This window comes from Cariama cristata, unplaced genomic scaffold, assembly GCF_000690535.1.
Source record: "Cariama cristata isolate BGI_N322 unplaced genomic scaffold, ASM69053v1 scaffold21283, whole genome shotgun sequence".
Lineage (NCBI taxonomy): Eukaryota > Metazoa > Chordata > Aves > Cariamiformes > Cariamidae > Cariama > Cariama cristata.
The window spans coordinates 1-14,964 of record NW_009610415.1 but is presented as its reverse complement, the minus strand read 5'-3'; the positions used below and the strand labels follow the sequence as shown (position 1 = coordinate 14,964).

General features: G+C 35.4%; 1 protein-coding gene across 1 annotated transcript in view; it reads left to right on the top strand.

The window, feature by feature from the left end:
* The window catches only part of LOC104159866 (CUB and sushi domain-containing protein 1-like), a gene marked incomplete at both ends in the record, with an annotated part of 52,660 nt that extends 40,664 nt beyond the window's left edge, over nt 1-11,996 (top strand). The window contains 4 exons of the mRNA XM_009697883.1: nt 2,814-2,975; nt 4,021-4,133; nt 4,881-4,968; nt 11,864-11,996. Of these exons, the coding sequence (XP_009696185.1) occupies nt 2,814-2,975; nt 4,021-4,133; nt 4,881-4,968; nt 11,864-11,996 (496 nt within the window). The remainder of the gene's footprint in view (nt 1-2,813; nt 2,976-4,020; nt 4,134-4,880; nt 4,969-11,863) is intronic.
* Nucleotides 11,997-14,964: the final 2,968 nt, after the last annotated feature.

Genomic DNA, 14,964 nt, shown 5'->3' with positions numbered 1-14,964 from the left:
AATACAGATTATGTCTATTAAATTGCTGGGTTTTTTGCCAGAGTTAATGTTTTCATAAGCAATAGTAACTATCATTTTTACAGTACTGTAAATTGCAATTGAATATAAGTTGCAGCTAAAGAATTCTCACAATACCCACGTGAAGTTTAAGAACTACAATACCCTTTTTGGTTCCCATGGTTCTTACTGCTTTGTAGAGTCCTTGCAAAAATAGTTAGGAAGCTGGTTTAATGAGTAGCCATGGATTTCCCCGTTTGTCATGTTCTGAGGAGAATCCGCTGTTGGTGCAGTATTAGTATAATAACACCCAGTTCATTTTTCTCATTCTGCATTTGTGCACAGTGGGTGGGAAAGGCAGGGACGTTGCAAGAATTCGGCAGAATTGAGTCAGAGCCACTCCAATTCCTCAGCATCCATGGGGTTGCAGCACTTGCATTTTAACCTTTTACAAAAACATGACTGGGGAAGCAGAAATATATTTTCTTCCCCTACCGATTCTGTCTATCTGCAGCAGGTGCAAAATCTGTAACTACTGAATCAATGGTACTATTTCACAAAGATTAGCAGCTATTATTGATAGTTAGAGAGGTTAGAGAAACTGGATACTGAAAATGTTGAATGTGACAAAAGAAGTATGGTGTCTGCTCCTTTAGAAAAATCTTTCATAGTACCTATCAGGTTTACAGCAGTAATAATAGATAGTCACCTTTGAGAATAACTTCAGACAAAATTTTAATTAAAAGCAAAGACAAATAAAAATAATGTTAATAGATTTTTAAAATGGCAGGTTTCAAAATTTACTGTATGTCACTATTGTAGCAAAGCAATGAGAAATATGTAGGAAAAAGAGTTTGAAAGACCCTTCACAGAATTCATATAGTTGCAGAAAATACATGAATTTTAGGGACTGTGAGATACCAATTGAAATTTAATGCTTCAGACTTTTAGTTTTAAATTGAGGTTACCTTGTATAAAGCCCCAGTCCTGCACTGAGTTTTACTTTGGGAAGGGAGCACCTAAGATTCTTTGAAGCTGTTGTACTGAAAGCCATATAGTGGGTCTCCACGCACTTGGAATCCAGTGGTGGTACAGACAACATCCTAATGATGATTTCAAATCATGCCATATTAAGCTTGACCATTTCCATGTGGGTTTTGCACAATTTGAAGGCAGAAGGCACTGAAGAAGTTATTATCCTTTCTCTTATGAAATGCATAGTAAGAACTGTAATAATATGATTAAGAGACAGTCAACAGCTAATCAGTCATCAGGTTTTTAGATGTACTGTCAGTATGTTTTGTTGGAAATATATGGTATTATTGACCTGGGTTTCTTTTTGATTCATTCTGGCAATCAATGGTTAGATAGAAGAGGAAATATCCATGGAATTTATTCAAAATAGATACACAGGATACCTACACTGATAAATTTCCTTCAGTATAAATGGCTGCCTTTGCACATGCTCAGAGTTGGATTAAATGCAAAGAATCTAATAATTTATTTTAAGAGTTTAGTTAGAAGAGTGTGAAACACTTCTAATATCAGTCTTTAGCTATTTAACAAGTATTGTTTGTAGTGGTCATGGATAGTAAGGGTGAATTTCAGTAGTTGCTAGGGCTGTCATTTTGTCAAGACATGATGTGATTGGTTCTTTTTATGAAGTTTTATTTTTATTCTTAAAGCATTACTTTAATTTTAATGCTAGAAAAAGGTTAGAACTAAGTGGGAAAATGTCTGTTTTCACTTGTCAGAAGCTGCCAGGAAACACTGGGTGCTGCCTGGCCAGGAGCAGGTTTAACTTAACCATCAAGTTGAAAGAAGTCTTCCCCAAATTTTATAACACCAAAATATAAGGGGGAAATACAGCAGTGTGTAGGAGAGAAATGAATGTTCAGGACATGGAGCACCTTGTAAATGTATCTGACATAAAATTTTCTCCTAAAAGTTTTTTCTCTTCTGTGTTTCCTTTTTAATTAATGTTAATATTGCAGATACTGTTGAATGAGACAGTTTTTCTACTCTGTGAGTGATTTACCCAAATATTTAAAATACAACATTTAATGACCTATAAATAATTTTTTTTCTGTATAGAGGAAAAATACCAATAACGTCAAGTAAATGACCCAAATACATACACACCTTCCTGTAATTCATGCGTCATTTTGTAGGTTTTTTACTTCAGATTATTCAAGCTGCAGTTTCTGAGAAACAGACTTTTATTTTAAATCAAAAAAGTTCCCTGCTCTGACAACTTCACTGTTCACAGGTGCAGTTATATTGTCTGGAGAAAAGATACGACGTCTAAAAATGACCGATAAAAACCTTGTGCTAAACTGTATCTGGGATTCAGTGAATTCAGTTGATATTCAGTTGAAAAATCACACACAGTGCTGCTTTAGTAGATTCATGAAACAAAAGGGATGGCCTCAGACAGTGTCTCCTTCCACGAATCCCTGACTTCAGAATATTCTCCTTTTTTCCATCTTACCTTAAAGCTACAGGGCTTTAGGGGAAGAGTCCATTATTTTTCTTAGTCTTGAGGACATTTCACTGAAGCACACAAGCTCTGAAGTATGAGGTCATTTAAGAACATATATTGTAATGGACAGGTGTAGTATATTATAGGCAATTGTGTGGAAAGGTCATTAGATACATTGTCTTTACTGTTGTAAAATTTTTGCTATAATACCTCCTTAGAACAGTGGATTGATGCTCTAACAGAAAAAATGAAGAACATAAGTATGGCTAGAAAGATTGCTACTTTGTTGTAGTTTATTCCTTTCTTTGTTTCTTTTTTGCCCACTTTTATTCAGTTCCCTCAGATGTGTTTTTTATAAATTCACTGTGGAAAGGGTTTTATGAATATTTAGGAAAAAGACAGCCTGCTACGCTGACTGTTGATTGGTTCAATACTACAAGCAGCAAAGTGAATGCCACATTCATTGAGGCATCCAACATACAACTCAAACTATCAGGTAGGTTCAGAATTTGGTGTTAAAAAAGCTGTTCTTTCAATTTTTTTCATCTGTTCAGTTTTGTTATATTTTCTGCCAAACACAAAATGAAACAAAACCTTCGTTTGCACTAAAAATATTTTCCTTTTTATTTTGTGAAAGAAAGGTCCTCATATAATGGTCTGCACAGATTTCAGTCTGTTTATATGCGATCACCCATCTGTTTTTCCCCTTACGTTTTAAAGGTTGAGGTAGGGTTTTTTCATCTCAGACTGTTGGATGATATTGATGTGTTGGACTCACAGGTAATACTGAAGTAGCAGACAAAGTGTATAGAGGCGTTTTAAGAGCTGTACCACTGAAAAGCTCCGTTATTCAATAGTGATTAATATCTGCTTTAAAACAATATTGATAATCTGTCTTGATAATGGCATAACATAACATAGGCACTGATAATTAAATTACTTAGTAAATTATGCATATCTTTTAATCAACATTGTGCATTCCTTTCTGCAAATCTGACTGTGAAGTTCTGATTTAGCCTCTGATCACAGTAATATTTGGAAAGAGCATTATCAGCTATCAGTACCTTTTAAGGTGAAGAGTTCGGAGAAAATTTCAGTAGTTGGCTGCCAAATACCAAATTTTCTTTCACTGTGCTATTGATATTTACTATAACAATATACTGTTGTGATGTGAGCAAAATCCAGTTTTTTCCAGTTCAAGGAAATTCCAGGCAAGGAACTCTGTCCGTATTCAGAATTATTGAAATACTGTGTGAAAGGACAAATATTCTTGCCCATTTATGTATAAAATTAAACAGTACAAAATCATCTTTGCATCTTGTTATCAAATATGATGTGGGCAAGAGATCAGTAAAGTAAGATCCTGCTATTACAGCACTTTAAATCTTGGTTTTTTCCAGGCTATAAAATTCTGTTATCACAGAATATTTTCTAGAAAATATTTTAGTTCTAAAGCAATATACTTGACTTTGAAAGGATATTTGAACAAAATGCTTGAAAAATTGTTTAAAAGGCATGTGTTGCCTCCTTTATGTTAATAGGTGTTTACAAGAAAGAAGAAGCCCATTTGCTCTTGAAAGTTTTTCAGATTAAAGGACCTAGTGACATTTTTGTAAGCAAGTTTGAAAACGACAACTGGGCACTAAATGGTTATGTAAGTAACTAGACCTTGAAACCAGCTATGGATGAAGCTTGTTGAGTTTAAAGTTTGAAATAATTTGTGATTTCCTATGTGATGCTATCCAACTTTTTATATTACAAATATGGAATACAGCACTCTAGATGTCTGTGTAGAGATCACAGTATTTTTCTTTTCAAAAATCTATATACAAACTTCTATCTGCCACACTCCCATTAGAATTTTTAGTTTACTAAGGGGAAGTTGGAGTCAATTAGCATATTTTGCCATGCCTTTGCCTTGTTTTCTTAGATGAGAGCGGAAATTTTAACTTTAGAAATATTGTCATTTTTTGGTTTGGTAAATAGTTCACTGTAAGAAAATTACATTTAATTTTGAAGAAAAAGAGATTTATTTTACTCTTTGCGGTTCTACTTTGTGCCACTTGATGCTTTCTATGGAAAATAATTTAAGATCTGACAATTCAGTGGACTTCTATATCCATATACTAATTTGATTATGTGTATGCCAGTTAAAGAATTTTTAAATCCAGTAATATACATCAGATATTTAAAAGTCTTTCCAGGTATTATTTTGAAACTTTGTTTAATACTGTTGCAAACTTAAAGTGATAAATACTGTGTAAGCATAGAGAATTCACTAATGTTTTAAAGGATAAAAGTGAACATCTGGGCTCCATATATCTACTCTAAGTCAGAAAAACAAATGACTAAACATTCTTATTTGTTTCAGAAATCTTTTTTCTGTTTCAATGTATTCTAGGTATCCTCAGGGCTTGAAAGAGGTGTTTTTACCTATCAAGGTGATATACATGGAAAAGACTTTGGAAAATTTATGCTCCAAAGACAAGGTAAATGCATTCATAGAGCTTTAATATGTATAATCTTTTTGGGTCTTGCAAGAGTGAATTCAACAAACGACTCAGCTATCTAGCTGAAGTAAGCATGTGTATTTCATGCCATTGTCACTGTAAAAAATATAGTGAAATATGCATATTTGAAATATACAGTTCAAATCTGAATTTAACTCTGCTTAATATGTTACTCTCTCATGTTTTCTAGTACAGCAACCTAATAAGATGACTCCAGGATACTCTTAAAAGACAATTCCATTGCAACTGCTCGCTTTTCTATGAATGTGTTTTTGAAAGTAACATGGGTGTCATGCAATGCAAAGACATTTTCTGCTCAAAGCTATAAATTGCAATCAGAGTCATATAGGAAATAAAAAGGACAGAATCAACACTGATTTTAATAATGACACTATTAAAAGTGCTTGTTGCTGGAGGATGTTTTCAGAATGTATATGTATTTAGATAGAATTCTACTTCGCTGTCAAAAATATGAAATGAGTGACTGAGGTGTATATTACAGCTATGGACTCGAATGTTCTAGCAACTGGTGAAAAACTTGTTATTTTATTAATAAAATAATTTTGCCATAAAAACTAATAAAACATTTACTCATGAAGTATTTACTCATAAAATAGTTTTGGCAAATACCAAGTGTAGACATCTGCATTTCCTGATCCTGGAACTACTGGAGAGTGGTCAAAGCATGGTATGTATACAGCAAAGTATTGGGCTAGGAGAAGGAGATGGACTAGTCAATATGTCTATAGCAGACATTTTATAATTTTCTATTTTCTATTATCTACATTTTATACATTACCTTGGTTCCATTACCTTCATTGATGCTGTACCAAATGCCCTTTAAAGTTCTGCCAAATCTCCGTGGAATATCTTTGCTCTATTGACTTCTGTAATAGCAATTATGCTGTGGATTTGCTCATCTTGGCCACCTCTCAAATTGCTATATATGTTTAGTAACAAGGGGTGAAAACCTTACTCTTCAAAGTCTCAGCATAACAACTGATAATTACTGAAGCCAAATACAATTTCAGTCTTCAGAGTAAACTCTTGTGTGGGAGAGATTATTTGTCTGCCTGTACTTTTGCATAAACCTTATCACTGTAATATCTAAGCTTCCTTTTCTTTCTGGTTTTAACAAGCACACTGTAAAAGTAGAGCATCAGGATTTGTTCAAACATCTGTCTTGTTTAGCACTCTTTGATATCTAACAGTGAGAGTCTTTTTGTTGGTTTTGTTTGGGGGCGGGGTGTTGCTTTTTTTCCTTCAGTCAGGCCAAAAAAGATATCCATGGTTTGCCAGCTACCTAATAGAAATTTGGATCCATGTGTTTTAGCAGTGAAATGAGTATCTCATGGGGGTATATGAAGAACAAGCAGAATGACAATTTGACAGTTAGAGCATTCCACAGTGGATGTGTTCTGTGGTAGCAGAAAACGTCCATATCACCGTTTAGAGTTGCAATGTGAAAGCTCAGTTTGTATATTCCCAGGGCTAGTAAGGAGCCAAAGTGTCCAAGTTACACATGCATTCCTAGGCTGAGGGTCTCTTGTCTTCAGCTTTGACATCTCAAGCAGACAGCTTGCTACAAATGCAGGTACTGTCTCTTTTAGAAAATTTCTTTATGTGATTACTGAATAGATTGTAGGTTGCTTGTTCTCTATTGAAAAACCTACAACTGTAAGGAAACGGTGAATTTCCAGCCAACACAGGTCATAATATTTGTCCATACTCTCTCATATTCAAGTATAACTTGCCTTGTCTTTTAAATCTATTCTGTTCATGAATATTCTGCTGAGGTAATGATCTCATGTCCTCCAGCTGAAGACTTAACATATTTCCATTTCTTCAGGAAGTTCAATTATTTGCTGCCTTTACACTAAGCCAGAAGTATGCATAAACTATGCATGCACTGGTGCATACATAATGTAGTATGAAATTCTTCACCTGCAAGCGTACTTCAAAGAGCAGCATTTACTCAGAAATACTTGGTTAAGTGTGAAAGATCTCTTTGATGAAAAACTCCCTATCACACAAGAGTAGAGAAAGACCAGGCTCAGTGGATATGCCCAGTCTTGGAACTTAGTGACATGGAAACAGAAAGAACTTTTGTTTCTAAGTACTGTTTGTCCTCTCTCAGAAGAAATTCTCTTTGCTTGTAGTCTTAGAGAATAACCCAAAGGGCAGAGATGTCTGTTATCAGTCTGCCAAAAGAATTAGGAGTGTATGTGAACCTGCTCAAGGGGCCCAAGTTGTGACACCAAATTATTTAACCTGTTTTGTCAAGTAATCAGTCATTGCTGGGGCTTTTTGTTTGTTTTGTTATGTTTTAATGACTTGGTCTCTAAAGGCTGCAAGTCTGCAGCTACGTTCAGTTTCTGTAATTGCTGAGTGCCTGTGCCTCACCACACCAGTTCCAGAAGAAGTTTATTCTAAAATCTTGACCTTATTCGTTCCAGTCTGGGCTGTCCTTTACAACTGTATGAAAAGGTGGCTTTGTGAGAAGACAAACTTACTTCACCAAATGGTTGTTTTCCTATATTTATTTCCTCTGGGGAAATAGAATGACCTTTAGCTTGTCTAGATTGAGATAACAAGTATCAATGAGAAATATGAAGTATGAAAAATTAATTTTCATCTGTGATATATAAGATCAATAGTTGTGAAATGCATGTTCATTTCTTGAAACGGATCAACTCTTAAAAGCATTGAACATCATGAGACGTGTGAATTCTAAAGTTTACTCTAATAAAGGTGTCATCCTTCCTCTTCAGATCATTTTGTACAACTTTCATCATTCATGAAGAAACTCTACATCTAAACAGAATACTCACAGCTTCAGATTGTGCATTAGCTAGTGCACAAATAGGTAGCTAGGACTAATGAGCTACAAGACTATCTATTAATACACTCCTCACACTCAATGTGATACCCAAAGTGTCTTTGCTATCCAACAGTTGTCAGTCAGGTGAAGAAGTTACAGACTCTGGTGGTCTTTAGAAGCTGCTGTCTTGCTTTCCATGTCAGTATTTTTTCTCTTAAATCATAGAATCATAGAATGGTTTGGTTGGAAGGGACCTTAAAGATAACTAGTTCCAACCCTCTTGCCATGGGCAGGGACACCTTACTACACCAGGTTGCTCACAGCCCCATCCAACCTGGCCTTGAACACTTCCAGGGATGGGGCAGCCACAACTTCCCTGGGCAACCTGTGCCACTGCCTCACCACCCTCACAGTGAAGAATTTCTTCCTAATTTCTAATCTAAATCTTCCTTCTTACATCTTAAAGCCATTGTCCCTTGTCCTATCACTCCATGCCCTTGTAAAAAGTCCCTCCCCAGCTTTCTTGTCGGCCCCTTTAGGTACTGGAAGGCTGCTCTAAGGTCTCCCCGGAGCTTTCTCTTCTCCAGGCTGAACAACCCCAACTCTCTCAGCCTGTCCTCACAGCAGAGGTGCTCCAGCCCTCGGATCATCTTCGTGGCCTCCTCTGGACTCGCTCCAACAGGTCCATGTCCTTCTTGTGCTGAGGACCCCAGAGCTGAAGGCAGTACTGCAGGGGGGTCTCACCAGAGCGGAGCAGAGGGGCAGAATCCCCTCCCTCGACCTGCTGGTCACACTGCTTGGGATGCAACCCAGGACACGGTTGGCTTTCTGGGCTGCCAGCGCACATTGTCGGGTCATGGTGAGCTTCTCATCAACAAATCCTTGAGCTGTGAACCATCCTTGTCTCTGAAATTACTCTTCTACCTGTAATTCTACTTTTCTTATCTTGCATGGCTTTTGCTGGCACACTTTCTCCTGCTTCAACAGCAGTTCTTTTAGTAAAACTGAGCCATGCTGTACTGATGCCAGACAGTTGAAACCTTGGGCTAGGAGTTACAGGGGAAATGCATTTGAAAGCTCCAAAAAATGATAAAGAAATGTTCTTAATGAATATTTTCTTACAAAAAAGTATTGTTTGCTAGCATGTATAAAGGAGAAAACCCAGTAACCACCTAAAGGGTAGAGGTACACAGCTTGAGCAATAATGACTTCACTATGTATTATCAGAGTTTGAACTTCACCTGACTGCTGCTGGTTTTAGGAGGCTAAAGAAACCCTTGTTATTCTGTGAGATGTTTAAAAAACATTTATAATCTTACTGAATATACCTCTATTAAATAACAAGTTTCACAGTGACAAAGTATGGCTTTTTTAATGAAAAGTAAAGCAAACTATCTTTTGCATTTTTTTTGTGTCTATTAGCATGCAGATATTTCCACGTTTCCGGATTTTAGCTGTGGTAGCAATGAATACCTAAATTAGAGCAGTACAATAGGCTTTGCCATTTCTCATCATGATTACACTGTCAAATACAAAGTTCACATCAGGATACGTTTAATTACAAACAGCTCTGAAAATGATTGTAATAAGTAGACCAGGCTGTGTTGAAGTTATATTGAGTCTTATACAAAATACAAATTATCCAGAATTGCAGCAAAGTTTCTCTTCCATAATGAAAAGCACACCCAATGCGCAGTCCAAACCTGAGCAACACTCCTCCAATGCCAATTAAAGGTTGTAAACATCAGATAAAAATTTCAAGCTTGATTACCCTAAATGTGGTACTTAAAAAAACTGTAGAGATATAGAATATTCAGTTACCTCCAACAGGAGTTTTGAGTACTAAGTATTAAATGTGAGTCATTTTAAGTTATTGAACAAAGATAACTTAAAAGGAAATTATCTAAATATAAGTTTGTAGCCTAGTTTTAAATGTTCAGTTAAACAAAAAAAAATTGTATTTAAATTAAAAAAAAATTCCATACCAAAACTTCATGCTATGAATTACTTATTATGAATTTCAAACTACTATTTTGGTTTAACTGAATTCTGATTAGATATTTTATAATTTTCTCTGCTACTTATATATTAAAATGTATCTGTCTCATGTGCCATGATAAAAGCTTTGAGATATAAATTGAGAGTTCATTGATCATACGTATTTCTGTTTGGTTTGGTACTTGGTTAGAATTTTAAATAAGAGTTAGAATAGTAATTCCAGGTTTTTCCTGATATAAGCTGACTACAATGAATTTGATCATTACCATATTTTTTATTAATTACTCCAAATAATTGCGAAAACAGGTGGGGACTGTGGTAGTAAGGGATGAAGACAGTGATAACTGCATGCAGTTTTTTTAAACTTCCATTACTTCTTCTAACCAATAAAAAATTCAAAGGAGCATTTTAAGTTAACATTTCTTAAACTTTTCTTAACTGTGGTAACTACTTAATTCTATCTGTCTTTAATTTAGATTGGTTGGAGAGTGTCCAGTACATGTACAATACAATACAAATACATAAAATTATGCCAACAGGCCCTCCACGCCTTGAGTGTTGGGACAAATGTTGGATTAAAGTCGAAAGATTTTTATAATACACTGTTTCTGCTCTAAAACTGTTCAATGATAATTAAGGTACTCCACAGTAGTTTGATAAAGCTCATAACATGACCCGAACTACCAGAGTAGTAGGTTTATTAATTTGAAAAGGTTTGCCTTCACCAGTTCTGCAGAGAAATACACAGAAGTCTGAAATGTGACAGAAGGTTAAGGCAGTGAAAAAACATTGAAATACAGTATTTTGTCATGTTTAGCGAGCAAATCTGGCAATTCTGAAATGTTTAGGGGAGCTGTCTTCATTTTAAAGGGAACTTAATTACTTCCTAGAATGTAACAAATTTTGTAAAATGAATTGCACAAAATGTATTATAATATTAGCAATTGAAACGTTTGAGTTTTAAAAATATCTAACAGGACAAAAACTCACCTTGTTCCTCTTTCTCATTGAGCTTGAACTGCAAGAAATAATAGGTGTATGAGATATTTTCATAGACTGCTGAAAGCAGCACAGTGGCTCTGTCTCTGCTATATAACTGGTCAGTGCTAGAGTCCTAAAAAGACTGATAGATGCTGTTGCCATCAATGAGGGAATCGTGCTGTCCCTCTGTCCTGGTCTCTCCTCCTTGGATAGCATCTATATGTTGCTCTCCAAAGAGCTGGGAGTTCAAACTGGCAACATGGAGTTAGCTCTCAAAATACATTTTTTGTTCTATAAAAATTTTCTATATTTTTTACTATAAAATTATTTTTCATCCTTCACAATTTGAATCGTCAGTTGGCCACCTATTTAAGCAGTTTAACAATGTCTGCCTTTATACTGAAGGAAAAATGGGTTCTGCAAAATGCCTTACGGTCCGGGTTATCTGCTCATCCACAACAGGAACCCAGCAAAGCCGTGCTACAAGCAACTGGCCGCCTTTCAATTCTCTGTACCTCCATTTTATCCCAGTGCGAACACAGCTGCCAGACGCTCTAAAATGTGCTCATGTCTCACCCCCAAAAAGGGGTTGTAAAGCGACCAGGACATGCACACGGGTGCACAGACTTGGGAGTGGTGTTGAGCCAAGCAAAACCTTTGTGGCTTATTGGAGTTACCTCAGTTTTCTCTTCCTTTTTCATGTTGAGGTCTTGCATTGCTTGTTGTTTCTAAGCTGAACATTAGGACTGCAGGCATAGAATACTTTTTGCAGTATTAATAATTTTTTTTGCAGAAGGTATATGGCTTACCTTTATTAAATTAGTGACTCGTGAGAGGTGTAGTTCATAATTATTTTACTTGCTGAATACTGTTTTCAAATCATGTTCATAGTTATTGATACATTATTAAGTGGTATTAAGAAGATTAATAATATGATACTGCATGCTATTTATTTCATGTTTTTAAATAGAATTATTTTATCAAGACAGCATTTTCTTTCGTTCTTGAATAAAAAGAAAACTGTGAGAGAGAAATCCTGGGAATTTTATTTCTGCCCTTTCTGTTTCATTTCAGGTCCTTTAAGTGCAGACACAGACCTTTCAAATCACTATTACGGTACAAACAGCAGTTCTGTTGCAGCTGCCATCCTGGTACCATTCTTTGCTCTAATATTATCAGGGTTTGCATTTTACCTCTACAAACACAGGTATTGTAAACGTTATTTATTCAGTAACTTAATAAGCTTTTTGTTTTAGTTTTGGTAGGTAACTGTAACTAGAGAACACAATGTTAAAGCTTTCAAGAATATCTTTACTCTGGAAAGAAAAATATTTCTAAGTATTCCCTCAAAGGGGTTCAGTGCAGGGCGGTTCTTAATGGTGAACAATTAGAAAAACGAGTCACTGTGTTAAGGAGCAAAGACCTATCAGCCTTCTTGGTTCATTAGGCTGAATCAGATTGAAATCTCAGGTCACATGTTTTATTTTTTCATTTTAATGCTTTATTAAATTGAATGTATGCTGCTTCTTTCAAAATGCTTATAAGTATTAATTATACAAGCTGAAAAATCTATAAATCCCATGAGGGAACAGCCCGTAATGAGACTACTTACAGTACATGCTGACTAAGCTAGTGGATACTACTAGAATTGGCATCACTTCAGCTCATATGGAACTTTTATATGTCATTAGATAATAGAATAAATCCAACCATCATGTCTGAAATTTGGTTTAAAAGCTGATATCTATCTATCTTTCGAATGTCTGTTCATTCTGAGCGCTATTTGGCTAGAGCTTTCTGAAACAATTCTTACTTTTTTGTATTGAGCTACAATACTCTCTGACCTCCTTGTGTTATTAGCAGTTCGCAAAATGCTGTTTAACAGAAATGCTGATTTTTAATAACATGCTTTTAAAACTTGTTCTATAATCGTGATACCAAGAGATTTCATGATTGTAAGAAATCACACAGACAAACTGAAGTCCACCATTGCCCTATGATGGATTGCGCAGTCTACCTACCTCAGTATTAGACGATTTGGGAAAAAGAAATTGCAGTGGGGCTTGAACTTGTGAACACAAGTTAAAATGATAGACGTCCTGAAATGTAATACAGCCTTTTGTTGAAAAAAACTGCTGAGGAAGAGCTGTGAACTTTGTCTCAATACATGTTATTGTAAGGTGCCTTTCTGATACCTACAGATCTACATTCTCAGATAGCTCCTGTTCTTCAATGGGGGGAACCTAAAGAGCAGCATGAAAGCACAGGCATTCAGGTCGGGCAAAGAGATCGAACATAAAGGGACCATTGCTGCGACTCTGCTCTTAGAAAGTGGAGGCAAACTCTAAGAAAAAATTAATAAAACTGTATTGTGACATAGGGGTACATTTTGTGGTTTATTCTATGAAGTTTATTATGTCCTACATGAGCAGTGGAGATTCTGTTTTCTATTTAGTAGAAATATATGTGTATTTAAGAGAGAGAAAACTTAGTCTTCAGATGAGCAGCTGTAATCCCAGTGTTTATGGTACTGCTGGTGTGACATTGCAGTTCTGCCTACCTTAATCTAATTTAAATGCATTAGATACTTGAAAAAGGAGATGTTACTCATAACTTAATCTTTCAAAGAATATTCTTCCTTTTTTATATTTTCAAACAATTTCTTTTGTTAAACCACAGTTTTTAGAAGGGTTATCAGTGTCACATTGTCATCAGAAAATTAAAAAGTTGATTACTGGTGTAAAGTAACTTTAGGTCACCTTTATTCTCTTCAAAACAAAGGATGTTCCAAAGGAAAGAGAACAGAATCTGTGACTTTTGAAGGCACTTGCCTTGAAATTATCTTAACGACCAGAATAACAACATGAAATTTTCACAATTATGTGATAGTAGTTATGCCCCTAGAGGCTCTCTATATCAGAGAGTTTGAAGGTCTTCTTAGGGGACGATTTTATGGATGTTTCTGCTGTGCCTATGTCAGATTAATATCATCTAATTAGAGCCAGCGTTGTTAAACCTTTTTTACACAGTTTCCGTACCTTTTATCTGACAGACAGGGATTGCTTCAGGAATGAAGACAGCATCTCAGTCTTTGTGAACAAAATTAAAATATATTTAATTACTCACACTTAGGAAATCTCCTAGTTAAGATTTGTAAGCATGTTTTTTTACTTCTAAAATGAAAATATGCAGAAAAAGACATATTTATGAGTAACAGAATTATTTGAAGGTTGTCAGTTTCCATTACTGACATCTTTCCAGTGATAGTTTTCCCTATCTGCTATCCAAAACAGAATCATTTTCTAAAAAACTTTTATTTTCAAGAGCCCTTTTCTGAAATTTTATGAGATTATTTTCTGAATTGTTTTACACTTATTAAGCACCAAGCATCTACATTTTGCACTCCTTTGTTGACCTTCTTGCCCTATTTCAATTATGTGTATAAAATTATATACTGAACCTTTTTATATATTTGTTTAGATACTTTTTATGCTAAAAGATTTAAGGTTACAGTAGTAAAGCATAATATAATAGGATATAATTTTACTGGATATATCAGAAAGTCTGCACAATCCTGTTTTATTTTTTATTTAATTATTACTTAATAAGTTCTAACAGAACTTTGCATAAAAATGTGAACACCCTTGAAGTTTTGATCTGTTCTCCATGGTGGTAAAACACTATCCAAAATAGAAGAGTGGTTACTGAAAGATAATTCTTTGTATTCTTTGATATTCAAATGTCAAAATTTATGTGGATATTAGTTAGGATTTGATCAATCTGAGTACGTATGTTTGGATGTAGAAAATCTCTGTCGAGGTATTTAGTAGTGTTTATTGTTGGAAGTATTTATGTAGGTAAGCAGGCATGCTATGGCAGATCTATCTGGAATAAATGAAATTACTGACCCTTATCTGAAGGTTACTACCATTAGCAGTGCAACACACTGTGGACACTTGCTATGTCAGTTGTGGTGGGTTGACCCTGGCTGGGCACTGGCTGCCCACCAAAGCCGCTCTATCACTGCCTTCCTCAGCTGGATGGGGGGGAAATATAACAAAAGGGTCACGGGTTGAGATAAGGACAGGGAGAGATCACTCACCAATTACCATCATGGGTAAAACAGACTCGACTTAGGTAAATTAGTTTCATTTCTTACCAATCAAATCAGAGTA